Source organism: Pyrus communis, chromosome 5, assembly GCF_041283825.1.
Source record: "Pyrus communis isolate YQ-2024b chromosome 5, ASM4128382v1, whole genome shotgun sequence".
In the NCBI taxonomy this organism is placed as follows: domain Eukaryota; kingdom Viridiplantae; phylum Streptophyta; class Magnoliopsida; order Rosales; family Rosaceae; genus Pyrus; species Pyrus communis.
The window spans coordinates 8,110,036-8,131,712 of record NC_142569.1 but is presented as its reverse complement, the minus strand read 5'-3'; the positions used below and the strand labels follow the sequence as shown (position 1 = coordinate 8,131,712).

At 36.2% G+C, this 21,677-nt stretch overlaps 3 protein-coding genes across 4 annotated transcripts; 1 reads left to right on the top strand and 2 right to left on the bottom strand.

Annotated features, from left to right (window-relative positions):
* Positions 1-1,265: 1,265 nt before the first annotated feature.
* On the bottom strand, positions 1,266-4,953 carry LOC137726393 (hydroxyproline-rich glycoprotein family protein). 2 transcript variants are annotated; one of them, XM_068465317.2, is made up of 4 exons: positions 3,793-4,953; positions 3,416-3,565; positions 2,335-2,520; positions 1,266-1,694 (listed from the first exon to the last, which is right to left on the bottom strand). In XM_068465317.2, exons 1-4 carry the CDS (start codon positions 4,786-4,788, stop codon positions 1,614-1,616), a joined length of 1,413 nt encoding a protein of 470 aa, XP_068321418.2. In that variant the 5' UTR covers positions 4,789-4,953; the 3' UTR covers positions 1,266-1,613. The 2 variants fall into 2 exon arrangements, with proteins under 2 accessions (XP_068321418.2, XP_088550192.1); XM_088694066.1 differs by lacking the exon at positions 1,266-1,694 and adding an exon at positions 1,810-2,182 and having other exon boundaries at positions 3,793-4,913.
* An 8,657-nt stretch (positions 4,954-13,610) lies between these two features.
* LOC137724673 (uncharacterized) lies at positions 13,611-15,254 on the top strand. Its single transcript, XM_068463410.2, has 3 exons — positions 13,611-13,950; positions 14,067-14,196; positions 14,487-15,254. The coding sequence occupies exons 1-3, from the start codon at positions 13,821-13,823 to the stop codon at positions 15,211-15,213; spliced, it is 987 nt and encodes a 328-aa protein (XP_068319511.2). The 5' UTR covers positions 13,611-13,820; the 3' UTR covers positions 15,214-15,254.
* A 1,873-nt stretch (positions 15,255-17,127) lies between these two features.
* LOC137721699 (uncharacterized) lies at positions 17,128-20,905 on the bottom strand. Its single transcript, XM_068460728.2, has 4 exons — positions 20,431-20,905; positions 19,891-20,171; positions 18,707-19,081; positions 17,128-17,726 (listed from the first exon to the last, which is right to left on the bottom strand). Exons 1-4 carry the CDS (start codon positions 20,747-20,749, stop codon positions 17,484-17,486), a joined length of 1,218 nt encoding a protein of 405 aa, XP_068316829.2. The 5' UTR covers positions 20,750-20,905; the 3' UTR covers positions 17,128-17,483.
* Positions 20,906-21,677: the final 772 nt, after the last annotated feature.

Genomic DNA, 21,677 nt, shown 5'->3' with positions numbered 1-21,677 from the left:
TTTTTAGTTTGCAATTTATATATCCTAATATAAAATTATAAATGTATTTTTAAGCATAACTATAAATTTATTTATTTGTTATATAATAAATTTAATTAAAATTAAAAACCCTTCTAGCCCCTGCCTAAAAGCCACCTGAGCGTCTAGGTTCCTACTTGCCGCCCGACTAGCACATTTTCAAACCTTGATTATAAAAAGGCTTTTTAGCCAAAATGGTCCCTGAGATTTACATAACTTCTTAGTTTGGTTCCTGAGATTTGAAATCAATAGAATTGATCCCTGAGTTTGTCTACAATCAATCATTTTGATCATTTCTTGAAAAAACTCCATAAAATAAAGGTAGAATGATAAAAATACCCTCAATTTCTGTCAAATCATTTTGGCCTGTTGTTTGTTATATTGAGGGTATTTTTGTTATTTGGATCCTTGTTTAACATAATTTTTCACCGAATGACCAAAATGATTGATAGTGAACAATCTCAGGGACCAAAATGAAGAGTTAGGAGAATCTCAATGATCATTTTAGCTAAAAAACTTTATAAGAAAGTGAGTACCATTAGGAGAACGTTATGAACTACCAAATAACTTTTCGTTTATTTGTACTTTCTTAGATTCTTTCCTATGTAAATCTAGAGTTCGAATCCTCTCTTTCTGAGCAGCAAAATGAAAAATGGGCTTCGGTGTTTTAGGGTGGGATGGGGATAATGTGTCCAGCTCTTTAACCATCTAAAACCCAATAAACATTTGGCCCCACTTTAAACCATTTTTAGTTTTTAGTTTTCGATTTTGTTTGGAAAAAATGATAAATACAAGAAGGAAAACAAGGACAATCAATAGCCAGGAAGGATGGTGGGAAGAAAGTGGAAAGTATGTACATGCAGAAATACACAAAACGAAAACTAAAAGGAAAACAATTTTGAGTGGGTTTTTGCTTTTCTCATTCTCCTTCATTACACCCTCCTCCCTCCCTCCCTCCCTCCCTCCACCCGTCATCTCACCATTCTTCAATCATCGTTCCTCCATATGCATTCCCTCTATCTTTATGAAGAAAGGTTGAAAACTATAAACTAAAACCAAAACGGTTATCAAACGGGCCTTGAATTGCCAATCTTGATATCTGCACTAAATTTTAACAGTCACGTTCAGGTTGGTTTGTACTGCACAGGTAGCTCATCTCACTGATGAAAATTAATGCAACAAACCCGCACCAACATGCACGAACATGATAAACGATATGTATAAAATCCACACCATAATCAGCTCGCTGAGGAAATATGCTATTCGCATTCAATCAAGAGGAAAGACACGCTCTCCCTCCGGAGGCTTTAAGTGCTTCAGCAAAAGTGCAATGATGCATAGAGAGCAAATTATTACAGAAAAAAATTGGTGCAACTCTTCTGCGACCGTTGCAGACGACAATTTAACACAACTTTTAACATTTTCTTTTGCTAATGACAACGAAACAAGCTCAGTACAAGACCTATGAGCGCAAAATTCTGAGGAAAAGAAAATTGAACCGAAAAATCAAAGCATAATCTACGACTTCTTTTTCCGTATGAGATTAGGTGGTGGCCATTTTCAGCATTTAGCGTCAAACAATAAAAGTTCTGAGGTTACTTGTAATGCTTGGAAACCTTATCCACTAGTTTATCCATGAACTGGCATTTCCTGTCAAATCCCCAGCCAGGGTTACTCTGCACATCAAAGGAACCAACTGCTTATGTAGCATTTCTCGCACGAACATTTTAGTACAAAAAAATAAAAATAGACGAAAACAAAAAGCAAACCCTAAGTTGCAACATACGAATGTTGAAAGGAATTGCAAAAAATCTTTAGTCAACAAATGTGTACATAATTGGCATTGCATTTTAATATTACGTCGTAAAGATGATTAATTCTTACTTCTACACCTCGACCGAAGGCCAATAAACAAGCGTTAAAATGTACTGACATCCTTGTGAAATGCTATTTAAAAGGAGTGTTTTCTAGTAATATCAAACAGTTTATCACTTTAACAAATGCAATGCTTCTAAATATGTTGCCTTGACTCACATATACAATATCCCAACAGAGCCTTTACAATGTATCCTAGTATATCCCCTAGTATACAGTCAAATCCATGTCGCCAAACTCTTCTTTACAGACAGTCCTCACAGTCTCCCACTATGCAGTGAAACAATTCCTAGACAAAATAAACAGTACCTCCAAAACGTGACACAAGATGGTTTGACGAAAGTACCAACATAATCAACAAGCCAAAAATAAATAAATTATAATGCTATTTTTCTTGCTTATATGAGTAGAGATAACGTGTGCACAAGGAAAAATACATACCTGGAGAGAGAGTACTGCACGATCAGTGAATTGTTTTACAGATTCAGGAACCGTTGCAGGCAAAGTTTTAGCAACTCTTTCTAACTCTTCTTGTTGTTTCTTTGCAGTTACCCTATCTGGTCCACTGTAGTGATCAACAATTTCCTTCAACAATGGAACTCTTTCCATCACCTCTTCCACCGCTTCCTGATGATATCAAAGAGGCCATAGAATAAGAGACACAAATGAGCCACACTTACTAGATCTGTAGTTTTATAATTTACGAGTACACTAGATGTTTGAAAATCACCAGACCAATTTCCATGAATTAAACAAATACAATCAGAGGCAGAAAAATTAAGTTTTAAAATTGAAAGTCCATCACTACTTACAGTCGTCTGGTTCTAACAACAGAAAGAAAATTTAAACCATAAGCATAGGTCAACAAAAGTTTAACCAACGGCATATACGAAATGTCCAAAACTATAACCAGAAAGCCAAGTACAATAGGAAGTGTCAACTTTTCTCTTTATATTTAGGTAATAAAAATCCATGCCGAAGAGAAAAAAATGTCAACTTAGAGAACAAACAGATCCGGTGATACAAGAATTAAAACCCCCACATTCTGTGTCATGGTTAAAGTCTAATCTTTGTCACTCTCACTCTGTCAACTAGAACTCCCTGATATTAAACACCTTCACTAACTATTATGTGACAGATAAGGTGATGAATTCTAAGACAAGCATAAATAAGTTCAATTTATCATATCACTACCCGGTAAAGTATAGAGAGAAAAAGAAAAGAAACAAAACAAAAAAAAAAAGATGGCGCATGTTCACTAACAAAGAAAAGATGATAGCCCAATCAAGCAAAAGATAAATAAGATATAACTTTTAAAAGGTTTCTTGTTTCAAACAAACCAAACTTCCAAAGATCAAATTTAACTACTATCGAACTACAATAGCTTAGCCACAAAAGAAGGCCAAACAAAACCCAAGCTCCTAATACAGGCATATAGCGTGACTTGTAGACAAAGATGCAGGATTTGATTGCAGGATAACAAAATCAGCAGACAAGATAACAAAAGACCAACAAAACATACCTCCCACTCCTCATGACTTTTAATACCCTCATAGGCCATCAAGAAAGGCTTCATCTTCTCAAGCGCATCCCGAAGAGGGATATGTGGCTTCTCATCAATATCTGGATTTTTACTAAAGTCCCCCATCAGAAACTCTGGCTCGCATTCTATCTGCAATCCAGAAACAAACAATGAACTATCACAACCTGTCGGAAGAATAAAATAGTTGAAGCTCATATGTTATCCAAAATTATCAACCTAAATGCACTACTAGGCTCAGTTAACTACAAAATTCTCAAATAAGCAGACAACATATTATACACAATCTGAACCAGGCTATTCATTATCTAAACTTGCTTAGCAAGCAATAAAATACATAACATGGAAGAACTCCTCACCATATAATTGGTATGCATGGCATCCACAAACGCTTCGTCCAACGGCGAAGGAAGCACTTCACTACTCACCTCCTCAAACCCTTCAACCAATTTGTTCATATTCTCAGGGCCAAGCTTCTTAGCCAGCTTCTCACCATCAGCATTGTCTCCAAGATAAAGCCCCGAACCTTTTCCTTCATCCACGTCCTTGCCTCTGTCACTCCGCCTAAAATCTCCTCTTCCCCTGCCTCGGCCTCTTCCTCTCATCCCTCTCCCTCTGCCTCTTCCACCACCTCCGCTGCCGCCACCACCACTACCACCACCCTCAGCATCATCCTTCTGCAGTATCCCAAGTGCCTTCGCCACCGCCTCTTCCCGGGTCAACTTGGGACCTCTCGGCGCGGCTCTATTCTGAGCCGGATCCTGGTCGGGTCTGGCCTGAATGTACCGGTTCTCTTTCTCAATTTTGCCCCTTGGGGCCACAAAAAGCGTGTTCACCTCCTTCATTAGGAGCTCCGGGCCCGGTTGACTCATTGGCTTCCCACGCCCGCCACCGGGCAATGGCGGGTCCGACCCATCATCCCTTCTGAAGAAAATGGGTGTAGCGGGTTTGCTGGGGCCGGTGTCAGAGGCCATCGGATCACGTGCCTGTGGGCCCGGTTGCACTTGACCTGGCTGGCCACGACCGGCTGGTGAATTGGGTTTGACGGAAGAGACGAAGGAAGAGAAGGACGACGGTGGTTGGGACGAAGCCAAGGGTCTGCCACGCCCATGGCCGATTCCGGGAGCGGACGCGGGAGTGTCAGATTTGGGCTCGTCAGAATCAGGCTGACCCGGGACGCGATTTGGGGCAACGAAGTCGAACTGACGGAGGGGAGATGGGCCGCCGCGACCACGACCTCGGCCGCCGCCGCTGTTGGAGGAAGTGGAGAAGGGGATTAGGGTTACTTTGGAGATGGAGAGGTTGGATGGGTTGGTGAGCTTCCTGCCTATTCCAATGGCGGTTCCCCCTCTCATTTCTGCGATTTATGGGTTTTAGGCTCGGGAGATTTTTGGGGTTTAAGAGTCTTTCTGCACTACAGACGGGTGAACTGTGACTCGCTGCGGAGAATTTCACTCCGGAAGCCCCGCTTTTTTTTATTCATCTATCTATCATTTTTTTTGTCAAATGTTTATTTACACAATTAATTTTTTTTTTTTATTTTAACAAACAATACTATCTCCAATAAGTGGAGTGAGGGAATAGGCGAAGCGTTACATATACAAAAGACCTCTCACTTATTTATTTATTTTTTTGAATGCATATTTTTATATTAAGGTAAAGAGAAGTTCGGCTAAACCACACAGTAGACAAGTTAATTTGGCATCGAATTCATCATCCACGAAATTCGAACATAAGACCTCTCACTTTCAAGTGAAGAGGAATACCACCAGACTGTAGTACTGAGTGCTATTTACAAGTGAAGATAAATATTACTAGACTATAGTTTTTTAAACTTTTAATTTTTATTTCAGTCATGTATGCATTTAGTAGTATGATCTAATAGTATTCATCTTCACTTGTAACTGGAAGGTCTTAGGTTCGATTAACGCCAAAGGCGAATTTGAACCATACCTAGGACGTCTCACTTACAAGTGAAAAGGAATATCACTAGACTGTAGTACTAACCGGCCAATCTCTCACCCTTTTAGTGTTGATAATATTTTTGTTCAAAAAAAATTTTTGTATCATTTAATACTACTATCAAATATTGAAAAATATTATAAATTTTGTGCAAAATATGGATAAGTGTACAAGTAAAAGTTGAATTTCATATGGAACTATCCACTTGTTGCAATTATTCACATGAAAAAAAATAAGTGAATTGTCAATTTAATCCATAAATTATCACCAAAGTGAAAATTAGATCTCTAAGTAATTTAAAAAAAAAAATTCAATCATTGAATTATAAAAATCTGACAAATACATCCCTAATATTAGATTCGAATCTACTATATTCAACTTTTCGTCAATTTAAGTCACGTTACTTACATGTGATACACATTGAGGGTGGATTGATAATTTTTCATAATGAAATAGTGTATAAAGTTAACTTTTGAGTGTAAATTAGATGATAGATTCATGATGAATCCATATTATACCATATATTTTACCATAATCTTAGTATTAATTTATTAGTTATTTTGGTAAAACTTTGATACTTTATTATATATTTTCAATGTAGGACATTCGACTTCCTCTTGAGCATAAAGTGATCAAACGGATGAATTTTGGAGTGATTCCAATTAGAGGATGTTCGTGAGTCTTTCAAGATGATTGCATCAAAGTTTCAGATTTTTCTACTGAGCCGTTTGACTGTGGCGATGAAATAAAGGCTCGGTGCGTAGCTTTTCCTAATTGACTTTTTGGACATTTTTGGTATTTTGGAGGTTAAGATGACATATTTTAAGGAAGATTCCTTCTGAGGATTTGTTGGGGACGTCTCAAGCTTTAAAAAGAGATATTTTGGGACTAAATTGGAGTTGATTTGTTCGGTCAAAAGATTGATTTTCTGAGAAGTCTGAATTTTAGGTTAAATATGAAACTTTTTATTTTCTAGTTTATTATTTTATTATGTTTCCTAGTTTTATTCTAAAACCTTTTAGGGTTTTATTTTGTAGTAGTATAAGTAAGGCTTGTTAGCCATTAGGGTTTTCTAAGCAACATTGAAACGGAGAGAGAACATGTGTACTACTTGAGAGAGCTTTGGAAGTTTATTTTCAAGGTGTTTTCTTTTCATGTTCTTAATAATATTTTGTTTTATGATTGTTCGTAACTAAGTTCTTTTGCTATGGCGAAGCCACGAGCCTTAGCATGAATATGTGATTTTATTAATTTTCTTATGAATGGATGCATGCTTGCTTTGAATTATTAATCACCGCGATTAAACTATCTAATTGTCTTAATGATTCTCAACCATTAGGGTTTTTAGACAAGTAATTTGATGCAATTTTTGTTGGAACATCACCCTGAAATTGAGGAGGGCTTCTTGTGATTAGTAATTGTAAGTTTACTTAAGGCGAACATCACGCTCTTAAAGGTTGCATGGTTTTTCAAAGAATTTTCACAAAGCTTAATGAGTCTTACATGTTTATATTTGATCTGAACATCACACATGGGTTGCATGTTAGATATACGTTTTCGCTTGAACATCACGAGGAAAATATGTATTAGGGAAGCCTAACCTTCAAAGCATGCATGTAGAAATTTATAAGTGGTTGGTAAAATTACATAGGATTGTTAATGGTGACAGCAGAACCCTAGTGTTTAAATTGTCTTCCAAAACCTTTGTCTTTTGCTTTCCTTACTTTGTCAATTATTTAATTATTTTTATTTAAATTCGTTGTTATTATTTTAAATTCTAAAATCAACCTTTTCAAAACTTTGTTCTAAATAATTAGCTAAGGATTAGTTTAAATACAAATTATTCATTCAATCCATACAGAAAATGACCTTGCTTGAGCTGCTACACTACGATAACCTTGTACTATTGCCAGTATTTTTATCCCTACTTTTGCAGGTGGTAAAAATCCTATCAATTCGCAACCTATATGAAACGTTAAGGGCTTATAGGCGAGGAAATGACAGTGTTACACTCTAAAGTGTGTCAAGTGACTTAAGTTGACGAAAAATTGGATAAAATAGCTTTGAATATAATAGTAGGGATGAAATTAGTAACTTTTAATAAATTTAGGGACTTATTTTACAGAAAAAATAATTCAATGACCTAATTTTTATTGAAGTGATAGTTCAAAGACTAAATCGACATTTCATCGTAAAAAAATTTGTACAGCCCAAGGACCAAATTATAACAACAAAAAAAACAGGCCCAAATATTAAATAGCGACAAGGAAGCCTAGTGAAACAGAGTGATGAGCGATGAGCCCAAGTACTTGGGATGATAGTCTTTTGCAAACGGCAAACCTATACGGATCCAGTTTGACCACAATAGTTTGTGCGCTGCTACTTGCTAGCTATTTCCTATTTGTTCAGGAAAATACTCTGATGTTTAAGTCTCTGTAGTTTAACAAGATTACAATATAGCATAATGTCAAATCCCTTTTTCTTCTGTTTGCGATTTAATTGGTCTTTGTAATCATATTCCGCCTTGGCTTCTAAGTCTCATGTTTCTTATTTCATTCCATATTATGGGCATGATAGTGCATGGTTGGCTTTGTCAATTAACATGAACATGTTTAACTTTGGTCATGAGCATCTGACTTGCGTGCCTTGATCATGAGGCATGGCATAGTTTATCTGAGTAAGCCTTGTACATCAAGTCCCACTAATCCTCCGATTTCATTCACGAGTGATCTTAGACAGAAAGTAAAAATATCATAAGTTCACTATAGTTCATTGCCTTCCTTCCAAATTTCCAATCAGATCAGAATCTCATATAAACATATTACAAATATTAAACAAGTTTTACCTAACAATCTAAAAATTACCCATTATCTAATCATGAACTTTCTTCCATCCCCAAATTACCACAAATCCCCACATCACTGAGCTAAGCTTAACTAAGGGTAAATAGCAATTACTTTCAACTCCAAACGCTTTAACTTTCTTCCTTTCAGACTATTACTGACCAGTTGGTTTTTGCTTGCTGCAGATAGTTAAGTTGGTAACCTTGTGAAGAATTGTTAAAGTGTCTGTAGTTAATTATTCTGTATTTACAACTGCTCATATTCTGGAACAACAGAGAGACACAGACACGAAAGATTTGCAAACTTGCAGAAGTAGGGCAACATTGGTCGTCAGATTTTGTCAAATTGGTCAGTCAGGACTCAGGACAGAGGTGTTTCTAATCTTCACTAGAATATTTGGTTAGTTTAAAGTGTATGCTTGATTATCCACTAGTTCACTCCAACACAGTTTTCTTTAACGTGAAATTTAGACATTTTAAATACCTACCTTTGTCTTTTCTTGTTCTACAAGAAACTGTTTATCCGATACAAATTATGCTAAGTTGCTAACTAATACATATTTTTACATTGAGGAAGGAATTGAATCAGAAGCCAAAGTGATGAATTTTAAATCAATGAAGTGACATCTTGATCGTGTTATTGAATTTATTAATTATGCTCATAATTAATCATTTGTACAAGAAAAATGAAAAACAATTTTCATTTTAAAGAAGTGACGTATAGGAGAAGTAACCATGAATTTGATGTTAACTGATTAGGGACGGCGTTGCAGCCATTAACTCGTAGTGGGATATTACTTGGCTAAGATAAAGAATTTTATATATAATATACGTTTGCCTTTGTGACTTGACATTGTTTAAATTAGATCTAATCATGTATACGTAAGATTAAAAGATGAAAGCCACACTTTGTTGCGAGATTGTGCTCGTCGACGAATTGTTGGTTAATTTTTATGGTCATGTGGAACATTAAGCGGACGTGGGTAGTCTTTAATGGTCTATTCAAAGAGTTTGTTTTTGACATGTACGAGCTTTCTATGGTCGTTTGTCTCGCATAGTTACACGGAGCTGGCATCCAAAAAAGAATAACCTGAACATGCACCAACTTTTGACGTCTCCCATTACTTCTTTATTTGTTGTCTGTATTCCATGTTTTCTTCTTCTTGAATGCTACCTATTAGATCGTCTCAGTAGTATGATTGTCTCAAAGATTAAGTGTACGTCTAAGTATGAACTAATTCAAAATTGTACAAACTGCACCTTTAACCTAGGCTTATATTTGAAGTTTCTTAACAATTAATATATTCTATCGCTTTCTATAGAAGACAAAGTATATGATTGTTATGAAACTTCAAATATAAGCCTAGGTTAAAGGTGACAACTTTAACCAAATGATTTCATTAGCAATTATAAATTAATCAACAATGCATGTGGAGCAAGACAGTACGTACAGCGAGCAACTCCATTTGGCTGCAGATCTTTTCACAATATCACAAGAGTAAAGCAAGAATGAGAACGAAAAGATTTCATATCATTAATTATTTTAGGGGGTAATGCAAGGGATATCAAATTTGTAAATCTTATAAACCAAATGAGTGGCTGTTGATGATTGTATTATTACTTAAGTATTAATTAACGTGCTTATTTTCTATTGATTAACACATCATTTGATTTGTAAAAATTTTAAAATTTGGTCTATAAGGAGACAAAAATTGCAGTAATCAGATTAGCAAACAAATGAGTTGCTATTGGTCCTTTTTATCTATATATTGACGTCCAAGACAAGGATTAACTTGCAAAAGACAGTTAAATTGTTGAAAACAAAACATGTATGCAACCACAAGAAACCTCAAATTCAGATTGAGTTGTCATTTTAGTTTAAAATATCTGGAATAATGTAGAGTGACATTAATGAATAGGGTTTGAAAGAAAGTGACGATCCTATTCTTAGAAGATAATTGGTTGTTGGGTTGTTTTAAAAACTGAGAATTCTTGTGTTTAATTAGGCTTTAAGATGTCTGTTTTTCAACAGATATTGTCTGTGTTTTCATTTTTTTATTAAATTTTGGTCAATATTTTTTTTATATACGAAGACATTTGGGAATGGGCGATTTGAACTTGCCATTCATGAGATCAAACATAAGATCATTCACATATAAATACAAAGAAGGTACCATTAGTTTGTAATATTAGTGACTCGACTAGTATTATCTGTGGTATATTAGCTAATTATGTTTTGAGTCTGTGTTCCTTATTTGTTTTAAGGAGTTAATGTATGTAATTGTAAAGTCTGTCCTTTCTCCGATGCCAGTCCATATAGGTACTTAGCTTTTTCTTTTATATTTTGGTCCATTTTTTAATGATTACCTAAGCTCGTTGGGCATAATGGCGACTCCATAGTTTGAATACATTCATTGAACCACATGCATGTTTAAATCACCATGAAATAAGAAAAACGTATAGAATACTAAGGCTGCGTGGTAAAGTTCTTTATCGGAGAGATTCTACTCAACATTTCCCATCCATTGGCGCAATTGCTCCCCTTAGCCCTATCCCTCTCTTGGGGTTACCTCCGGGCGCGGCAGCCACTACTTTGACTCCTTTTATGCAATTATGAACTTCACGAAATTTTTTTTTTTGTTTTTTGGACAAACAAAGTAAATTTCATTAAAGAGAAAGCTAATACAAGGTAATGATAACTCCAAAAGAAAGTCCAAAAAAGTCAAGCAAAAGCCCAACACCACAAACGAAAATTACAATGAGAAGGGCCCAAAGTGAGCAGCCCATAGCATCAACCAAACCGAAAACCTTGGACAACCACCTCCACCAACACAGCCGCATCGCCACCGCTGATCTGTCACCACCACCCGGAAAAAGGGCCAAAGAACCACATGGATGAACGGAAAATGGGGGTAAGCAAGCTACCCGCATTGGAAGCGCTCCCATAATCCTACCAAATAGTGAGGCAAATAAAACAGATCTGAGATAAACTCAGGGACAGAGTCATAATTTTAACTCTTATAATATGTTTTTTTTAGTTGAGCGATATCATAAGTAATTAGATGTTAGATTAACTACTGACGGGGTTTGAACCTATGTCATCATATAAGGGCGTTACTCCTCTTCACCACTATGGTAGAGGGCCACCTGCAACCGTTCTAATATGTTAAAACATAATTATTAGTTTGCTATACCACTAATTAGTGGGTCACAAGACTCATAACATGATTCCCATGCTTTAAGAAGCCATTGCCAGAAAAAACGTGATTAATTTCTTAGCCACCATCCATGAATGATTAATTTCTTAAATCAACAATAGATTTGATATATTGTCCCTTTCAAAAGGATGCAATCTCAGAGCATATTTACTTACAAAGAAAAAAAATTAGAATAATTCTGATTCTTGAGTTTTCTACTTTTATTAAAATAAAATTAAGAGAATTATTTTGTTTTCTAACTAATAAACATTCAAAGAAAAACCCTACACATTTAAAGAAAAACTCTAGCCACCGACTCCTTGTCTTTGGTTTTGAGGTCGGCGACAATCCTTCTTGATCTCTTCCCTCTCTTTCCCTCTCTCTTTCCCATCGTGGTTGCTCTCTCCAGAGAGTTTTCATGGTTGTGGTAGTAGTCCCAACTTTGACATCTGTTGTTCTAATTTGATTTGATGGTTTTTTTGGTTTGTGTGCTTGACAAATGACTATGAGAAGGACACTTAGTGTTTGTTGGAGGTGAGTCATTGAAAGGCTTCTTTGTTGGTGATTGCAAGATCATCAGAGGTTGGTGCGAACCTTATCTCGTGGTGCCTTCAGTTATGCGACTTGCAAAGTTCAATCCTTGTGATTAGGATTTTGGGTTTAGGAAGAAGTCAAATATGTGGCTGACGAATTTTATTCTATTTTTGATGAATTTGCAATTGTGGAATAATAGTATTTTGGAATGTGTGCTCTCTAACTGTACTCCAATTTCTCTTGCTCCTAGTCATTATGCCTCTACTCATTTTAGTTGAACTTAATTTAAAATATGAAGCATGAGTAAGACAAGGGAAAACACCCATAGGTAGCTTGAAAGATAGCCAGTATTTGGTTTTAGCTGAGATAATCGACGTGGGAAGCTTCAGTTTTTAGTACAACATAATAGCCTCTTGTTACATTCTTGGGTTAATCAGCGGTACCCTCTTCTCTCATTAGCTTATGATACATATACCTCAAACATTTATCAATGTATTTTTCTATTGTTTTGAATATTCTGATGATCACTTGCACGTTTTTGGAAACCCAACTTTTTGTATATACTTGAAGTGGAGGCTTTTTGTTTACTTTGGCAAAGCAATTTACTAAATTAAGGGGAGACGTTGCTTGTTTAAGCAAGCACATATGTTTTTGCCCGTAGCCATAGTGGCTAGAAAGCTTTCCCAATTATTGAATGGGAAGAAACATGATACAGAGAAAGAGTAATGACCAAATTTTGCAGATCTTCAATTAATTTTATTAAAGAGATTTTAGTTACTTGTTTAGCCCTAATATATTTGCTTTTTATTTGTTTTAATTAGAGTAACACTGGTATGACATGAACATAAGCTTGACATGAGTTCTGTGATGGAGTTGTGATTAGCGACCGATGGCTTAAGAGAAGGCCAATAAAGTTCAAGTCAATCAATTAAATGTTGTTCCCTCCCTCTCATGGATGCATCCTATGTTATTATTCTGGCAATTCTCAAATGTGTTTTGGATTGGGGTCCATCGGATTCTTACTGTTTGATGAGGGTCCATAATAATCCCAATTAAAAAACACAAGTGAAGATAAATTAAAGGGATCTCCCTAATGTTGCCCAAATGTTATATATTGTACATGTGGGTTTCCTCTAATTTTGGAGAAGGTGCATATCTTTATTATAGGCAAGGGCGGAGCCAGCTAGTGTCTGCTCTGGGCTCTAGCACACTCCAAATTTTAAAAGATGAAAAAAAAAATTTGGTGTTAAAAGCATGTTACATGGTGAGAGGTAAAATGGTGTGCAGAAGTAAAAATGAATGTGTGAATAACATCTCTTTTATTTATCTGCATTTTCATTTTAGCTATATGTCTGAAGAACAATTTTGGATTTGGATAATATTTTTAGAGATAACCTTTGATTGAGAACCTAAAATATAAATGGTTTCAGTCCTTAAAATGCATTATGGGGTAGGTAGTCCTAAGAAAGTTGGGTGCATTTTTTTTAACTTACAATAAGGATCCTTGTTGTAGAAAGAATGTGCAATGTAATTGTGTAGCAATCAATTATGAATATCGAACATATATTATACTTAAAGGTTGGTCATGCATATGTCAGACACAGTAGTATATATAGGAGTCTCTCTCTTACATTAATTAATTAATCAAATAATTGACTATCTATTCGGATTGAAAACTGACATATTTTACGTCTGATTATAAACAAGTATATGTCTATATATAAGTAAATATATTGTGTGTAGATAATTCATTACTAATGACAAGCACAGAAACCGCCCGTTAGAGTGATGGCCTTTAGTATGTATGATATACAAATGTAGATCAGGAAGAGCGTATTGAAGCTGGGTTGAGATGGGCCACCGCTGCTGCGGCAAACAGAAGGTGAAGAGAGGTCTATGGTCACCTGAAGAAGATGAGAAGCTCAGGAAACACATTACCACCCATGGTCATGGCAGCTGGAGTTCTGTCCCAAAACATGCAGGTATACATATACATATACACACACACACACACACACATACATATACTTGATTACATTTATCAAGTTCATGAGTTTGTGAGTGAGAAAGTTTTATTTTTAGCTTGGGGTACTGGCAGGCTTGCAAAGGTGTGGCAAGAGTTGCAGGTTGAGATGGATAAACTATTTGAGACCTGAACTCAGGAGGGGATCCTTTACTCCTGAAGAAGAACAGACTATCATTGATGTTCACAGAATTTTGGGTAACAAGTGAGGATTTAATTAACCAATTTTTTGTTAATTTTTTGTCAAACAATATTTCATTTCTTAAGAATGTAAGATTAGAGGCCATCGATTATGCTCAGTTGTAGAATTACATCAACTACTATGATCAGTTGTTAATTAATTAGCAGTAGCACCCCACATCATTAATTTCAACTAACGTTATGTGAATAAAATTAATGTTCTCTCTAACATTACTCTATTCCATCATATGCCAAAAGGACGAAAGAAAAAGTGGATTCATCACAATTTGATGTTGTTTGGTTTGGTTGTGACAGATGGGCTCAGATTGCCAAGCATCTCCCTGGAAGAACAGACAATGAGGTGAAGAATTTCTGGAATTCATGTATTAAGAAAAAGCTCATGTCACAAGGTTTAGACCCAAAAACCCACAACTTGCTTCCTAATTCTCATCATCAGAGGTCAGCTTCTAACAACGCTGCAAGCAGCAGCCAATCACCACTACTGCAGTCACATAATCAACAGCAACCCGTTTCAGTACCTTTAACTGAAATAAATGCATCAACTATTAATGTGACATTATCTACTGATCAATATCATGATCATGGTCAAAACCCTAGTAATGCTTCTTGGACTAGGGTTGACGATCCTACCTTCAATGACATCACCAGGTTGCCTCATCAACAATCCACTGATCACAGCACAATGATCAATAATATTTCCTCTTCATCGCCGTCTTCCTCGGTGAACCTATCAGTGTTTGGTCTCTTGGAAAATAGTAACATCTGGGCTTCTGGTGCTGAACCATTTGAAGCACCAAGTTTATTAGTGGGAGAGCAGTCAAAGGGAGAAGAAGTAGTTCTACAGCAAGAAAAAAATACGCTCTTGGATCAGATGGAAATTAAGGGTATTGAGGATATGGATCATGCTTCAATATTTGAGAGTTCTAGTGTTGATTTTAGCTTTGTCGAGTCTACACTTATGTCGTGTGGAGAAATATCTCAGGATCTGAACTCTATGTGTAATTTTGCATGGAGATATTAGACTTGTTTTGCGTTTATACAATTTAACCAAGTTTTCTTGAACTTTTCTGGCCATATTTTGCAGATTTTACACGTTTTGAGGTATCCTATGGTGAGGGAACCACCTTTTTGCGACTCTTTGACAATTTTTCAGCGAATTAATCGTCGCATGAAACTTAACAGCGCGAGAGTAACTGCCCAGAACATATACTTGGGGAGGAATTGGAATTTCAGCTAGGGAAAAATCTTTGCTAAACATATTAACATTTTACTGTTGTAGTGCGCTCAACCGTTTATATTTGAAATAAATTTTGTCAATGGCTAAAGAGAAAAATCCAAAGGAAATGATGACATATACATATATATGTTGAATTTTTCAGGTCTACGGGCCGAGGGTCCCACTCCAATAACATTAATACTTCTCCAATTTGATAATTATCACATGTTCGATCTGTCAGGTGTGGGGTGGAGTTTTATCATAAAAAGTCTCGGTATTAGTTAGTTAGAACGGTAATTATATTTAAATTTTTTTCTTTTTTCTTTTCATGTGGGATAGCCAACACGCCCCAGCACATGGGACCCTAATAATTAGGTCACACGTGGAGATGAAACTCAGAGGTCGGCTCCATGGAGTCCAAAATTGTTTGGCTTACATGGGGTGGTAACCTGACTCTAATATCATGTTGGATTTTTCAAGTCTATGGGCCGAGAGCCCATAATTACTATCTACCCAATCCGTTAGGTATGAGGTTTTATCACAAAATACCTTGATATTAGTTAGAGTAAAGTAATCATATTTAAATTCTTTCTTTCTTATTTCCCTCACCAATCTGGGATAGCCAACAATATATTATAGCTTGACTTTTTGTAATAATCTAGCTAATTCTCAAGGAGTACTCAAGGCACCAGCTGTCCATGATTAGATATACTTTTTCTTTATAAGCAAATTCATTTTTCAATAATGTAGATTAGTGGCACCTTGGGCTTCCTAAGTAAATGTCATGAATCCCAACATGTACATTGGTCCTCATCGCACTGCTCATGTTCACCTCTTTAATGCACCGGAAAATTTTGGTTGTTACAGCGGCCCAATGAATATGTTTCCTATAATATTTCCTCGTTGAAAAATTTACATATTCATATTTTAAAGGTTTTTTCTTTTGGTCAAACGTATTCTTCAGGTTATGATATGTTAAAAATATGTAATAGGAGCTTGGGCATAAACATGGCGTATAATTCCGGGTCAAGTCTTAGACATAAACATTGCTTCTGTAGCCGGTACCGTCACACCCCATGATAAAATGCTTCATGATTTCCACTACAGAACAAAAACTTGTAATGGAAACCATGAAACATTCTAAACAAAGACGGCCTTCCTTGCCCCCCACCACCACCCCCCCCCCCCCCCCCCCCCCCCCCCCGAGTTAGTTTTTTGTTGTGAATTTGGGTTGACGCCAAGGCATTGGGTGTGTCGGTTTTTACCCCCTCTCTCACTTCTAGTTGTATTCTCTGTTCGGTTGCCCTTGTTGGCTTTCTGCCCTTTGTGACTTTCCTCTGGTTTAATATATTAATCAGTTTCCCAAAAAAATAAAACTTGTAGAATTGGCAGGAAGCTTTGGAAGTCTGTTGCCTAAAATGGTTGATGTAGTTTGTACTTTTGAGAAAAGATTTCATAATTTTTGTAAACTGTTACTTTAATATACTGTTGATCACTTCCATAACTTAAAAGATGCATTTGGAATTGGATTCAGTAGTTGTCTAATATCGTATCAGAATTACTATACAGTTCCTAGTCAGTTCAAAACCTCGACCACCATCTTTGAGTTAATTGTCCAAGTCTCATGGTTATCTAACTGGTTACTTAATTAAGTACTTAGTTTAAGTATATAATCCATGTAAATATAGTAACCATTTTCCAATGGAGAGACGCGTACACTGTTCCAACAATCTTCTTCTTTCCAAATAATACCGTTACAATAATCAGCTTATCCATTTCCCTTCCCAAAATTGACCTAACACGATTCAACACCAACATGCAAAAGGGGGGAATTAACCAATACAAGGAAAATTATGTAAGAAAAAAAAAAATTATGCTCTGGGAATAATATAAAGTACTTCATTCTCCATTGTGAAGTACTTTATATATAGCCTTATCATGATAATCTCATTTTCTGGCAATACGAAATCTCCACCACTGCTAGTTATTTAGCCAGTGGAACACAATATTTTAATTCTACCTTTGTGTATGAATGAATTGTAGTATGAAAATGTGAGTGTTAGTATGTATAGTACTTAGTCTTGCATGGAGAAGGCCACAGAGTTGTCTTGAGAGGAACATAAAGAGAAGATCTCTTCAAACGTTCCATTCATGTAACCCTTGAACTTGTCGTACAACATGTACTCGTCGATGATTTCGGGCTTCGCTGTTTTTGTCTCTGCAGCTAAATTGATCTGCGGGAAGTCTTCAAGTTGTAAGGGTGGGTAAGGAAATTGATAGCTATTCAATACGCTCGTATTGTGTGGTATATACGTTTCCTGCATTATTTGGCAAGCGGATACAATAAATTAGTGTTTTGGTGCATACACACACATTAAGTAGACATGTATATATGGAAAATAACATGACGAAGTTTATTGTAAACAAATTATATATATATATATATATATAATGAATTTCATATAAGCAATTACTGGAAAGTTAATACATAATCGATTTCAAACAGCTTTTTTTTTTTCTTTCAAAAAAGAGAAATAGGGAAGCGCTCAAATTGTTAGGGAGATGACTAAAACTAAAAGGCATTGGGGATAGAGAAGTTGGAGAGGAGCACTTCTGAGGAAAATTAGGAAGAAAGACGTTTGAGTCAGTCAAAAGAAGTTATAGAAGTTGATGAAGAAAGCCCATTTGGATCAGTCTACTATAAAGATTTTTGAATGAAGCTTTAGCAAAAGATATAAAGCTCATTACTTGCGACTTTTGTTACTTTAAGATCAAAAGAAAACTCCAATGCCTTGTTTTGTGGGCCACTTCCAACCAATCATAGTAGGGTTTGCGCGTGTTTGAATGTGCCCATGATCATGATTCATTTACGTAGCTTCAACTTATAATTATATATATGGGGTGTGAACACGAAGCCTTAGAGGTAAAGCAGATTAGCTATTTACAAGAGTAGAATATTTCCCAAAATGTAGCCCTGGCAAAGGAAGCAATCATATCAGGAAGATTATAAAAGACTTTAAAAGAGCATATTATTTTGTTATAAATGTAGGCGTATGGTTGCAAAACTATTAATCTTAATGATTGATTATGTGATCATGTATGCTTAAATATAATGTTTAAGTAATAGTTTGATAACATAATAATATACAGACTGTTTAAAAAAAAGTGACCCTGACTATTATCATATGATCCTGTTATATCCTATGACCCAACTAATGCCATTGTACCACTTCCTATCATGAGCGCGTAAATGTGTTGTTCCGAAGAAATGAAATTGTACATGGTACTTTGTACAAACCTGAATTAGATCTGAGGAGCAGTGGACACCAAAAGAGTATAGATCAGCTGAACTGTTTGCTTCATCAGAAGCAAATGGAGCTTGTAAATCATCAGCTATGCCATTTTCAGTAGGTGTGCCTTGAGTGAGATCTGAAGAAGAGGTGTCAGATGGAAATTTGGGATAATCATGGTTGGAATAATTCCCATCTTGATCAGTTTCAATCCCTCTTGAAGCTCCCTCATTAATGCCACTATTTTCTTTCCCAAACAATTGTTCATTGGAGACCCAGATTGAATCCTTGTCTGCATTGTTAATCCCAACTGGCTTTTCTTCTTTGTTATTCTTGGGCATTTGTATTGTTTTCTTGAACACTCGGCACAATGCGTAAGAATCCTGTGGTAGTTCAAAATAACCAAAAAGTTAAACATGGCATGATAAAATTACATACATACATGTAAGCATAACAAAGACGAGAACTGAAAAGCAAATCCAGAAAGAAGAGAGAAAAAAAGAGCAGAAATATATCTGATGCTAAAGTCTAGAAAAAGATACTAGCAAGTACACCTAAAGTGTAGACTGAAGAGTCTTTAATCATCATGTTGATAAGCTAATTCCTTTTAGAGGACAAGAAAGAAATTAAAGCAATAAAAAAAATACAAAGAGTGATATTGAAATTTGCCTTTATTCGAGTCCAAGACATTACATATGTACAAATGATGCCGTAAACTATGACCTGTATATGATGATATTTATGATATTTATACAGGAAGATGTTCATATTCAATTAATGTTCCTAGCTAACTGCTTTGTGCACTAGTTAAAGTGCATACTGGGAAGTGCTCTTTAATATATCAGTCAAGCACTGGATTCATGTACATCTTAATTGGAAACCCTAATTAACCAATAATTCTTCTATGGTAGTTACAATAATTTGTATATAATTAAAGAATCAGAAACCCTAAAATCTTTTTTCTCTTGGAAAACTCACCAAACCCTAATTTATAAGGGTGCAAGAACTCTCTCTCTCTCTCTCTCTCTCTCTCTCCCCCCCCCCCCCCCCGGGAACACTAACAGTGGCATACTGTTTTTGATACAGTTAAATTATATCCTATTCAGTGAATCAAGCAGCTAGCCCTTATTCATTGTCATTAGATGCATATTAAACCATACAACCAGTGATGTGATACAATACTTATATATACCTTTAGAGATGATGATGCATTGGCACACACAGAATCGACCAGCCGGTACTCATGCATAACCCAGTTGGTTCTAATACCATGAGGGGCTCTACCTCTATAGTACACCAATGTCTTCTTCATGCCGACAGCACGGCTCTGACTACTCACCGCCCTGTCTTTTCCAGTGGCTTTCCAGTACCCAGCTCGAGTGGCCCTATTCGTTCTCGACCCGTTGGGGTACTTCCTATCCCTCGGACTGTAGAAGTACCACTCCATATCTTTGCTCGGAAGAAATGACTTATCTACAGTAAACAGAATATGTCAAACTCTATGCACAGTTATAGGACTTCTGGAGTCCTGTTGTAATGAATTCAAGTGTTGAGAGTGTGAATCCTACATTGAGAAATCAAGGGATTTTGCAAGGAGTTGGACTATTCCATATATTTTCAATTGGTTTTGTGATAAAACCTCAACTTTCTTCATTAATTTCGCTTGAAATTCATATTATTATTACTAGAATTATATATTTACACCACGCAAAAAACAAAATCAAATACTTACCAGGCAGATCCCATGGCTCACATTTGTAGAGGTCGACCTCTGGGATAATTTCTAGCTCAATGGTGCGACCATTGATTTTTCGATCTAGATAGTAAGCAACAAGCTCTTCATCTGTTGGGTGGAATCTGAATCCAGGAGGAAGACTCATGGGTGCCATTGCAGCACTCTCTGAGTGTGTGACTGTGAGAGAGATGAAGTTAAACACAGAGAGAGAGAGAGAGAGAGAGAGAGAACAGAACACTGGACTTGAACTAATAAACCGGCTTGTGAGACAATGGACTTTATAGGCCGCTGTTGGCATCAAAGCTACAATTAACATTTGCCCTTAGATTTCCCAAGTATTACTTATATTCCTGTTTCCATGACTGATGAGATCCAAGAGAAGAGAGAATGGTTTTTTTGGTAGCTAAGACTGTGAAGTGGGGTTGAACAGAGAGGGAATATTACTATATTAGGATGGTGATATTTGGATCTTGGCTTTTGAAGAGATTCCATGTGTAAGGTTTTGTGTGAAAACCCAGGGGGAGGGATAAGAAGCTTCCCTGCTTTTGTCTGCTCACAAACCAACAAAAAACAGAGGCCCTCTCAAAAGGTTGTGTGGGCCACTCAACCGTCCATACCCTACAACACGCAATACTATGCCCTAATCCTTTATTTAATAATCCCTCTCCAATCACAAACCCTATTGTATACATTACTTGATCGATCTATTTACTTTTATACGTACAATATTTGATGTATTGTACTATTGAATACATTAATCAACGACGTTATCATTTTCCACAGCTTTTTTGGTTATTTTGCAATCCATTCTTATATTCTTTGCATACCTAGGTATACATTAGGGCTTATTATGAACATTTGGGATTAGAGTAGCTCTTTGATGAGGTCTGGAGATCATCATAAACGTAGGCAGTAGGTTTGTTCAACTATTTCTCTCTCTAATCGACTCAACAAACAAAAAAACTGTGTCTCCCTCTAATTAAAGGTTTTGGTTCAAGTGATCGATTCATGCGATAAGGGAAAAAAAAGGGGGGGGAAGCTCCTCAAATTTCAATATGGATAACGCCATCTGAACATGCAGTAGTAAATAACAAATTATGAGGTTTTTTTTAAACTAAAAACTAGAGGTTTCAGGTTCGAAATCTGCTGCTGGTGTGGAAGCCAGACTTGTGGCCAGAGGAGGCTAAAATGTCTCTGTAAGTCTTTTCGGCTCCCGAAAAAGGTGGATAACTGTGGTTTACCAC

Bases quoted from the DNA above. Each gene is read 5' to 3' on its own strand.
- LOC137726393 (XM_068465317.2), bottom strand. From the start codon at position 4,788: ATGAGAGGGGGAACCGCCATTGGAATAGGCAGGAAGCTCACCAACCCA. The intron at 2,521-3,415 runs GTATGTTTTGTT...TGATATCATCAG, and splicing joins AAAGTCATGAGGAGTGGGAG to GAAGCGGTGGAAGAGGTGAT. The intron at 1,695-2,334 runs GTATGTATTTTT...TTTGATGTGCAG, and splicing joins GTGCAGTACTCTCTCTCCAG to AGTAACCCTGGCTGGGGATT.
- LOC137724673 (XM_068463410.2), top strand. From the start codon at position 13,821: ATGGGCCACCGCTGCTGCGGCAAACAGAAGGTGAAGAGAGGTCTATGG. The intron at 13,951-14,066 runs GTATACATATAC...GGGTACTGGCAG, and splicing joins TTCTGTCCCAAAACATGCAG to GCTTGCAAAGGTGTGGCAAG. The intron at 14,197-14,486 runs GTGAGGATTTAA...TGGTTGTGACAG, and splicing joins CACAGAATTTTGGGTAACAA to ATGGGCTCAGATTGCCAAGC.
- LOC137721699 (XM_068460728.2), bottom strand. From the start codon at position 20,749: ATGTTAATTGTAGCTTTGATGCCAACAGCGGCCTATAAAGTCCATTGT. The intron at 19,082-19,890 runs GTATATATAAGT...GAACTACCACAG, and splicing joins ATGCATCATCATCTCTAAAG to GATTCTTACGCATTGTGCCG. The intron at 17,727-18,706 runs GTTTGTACAAAG...CAAATAATGCAG, and splicing joins GCTCCTCAGATCTAATTCAG to GAAACGTATATACCACACAA.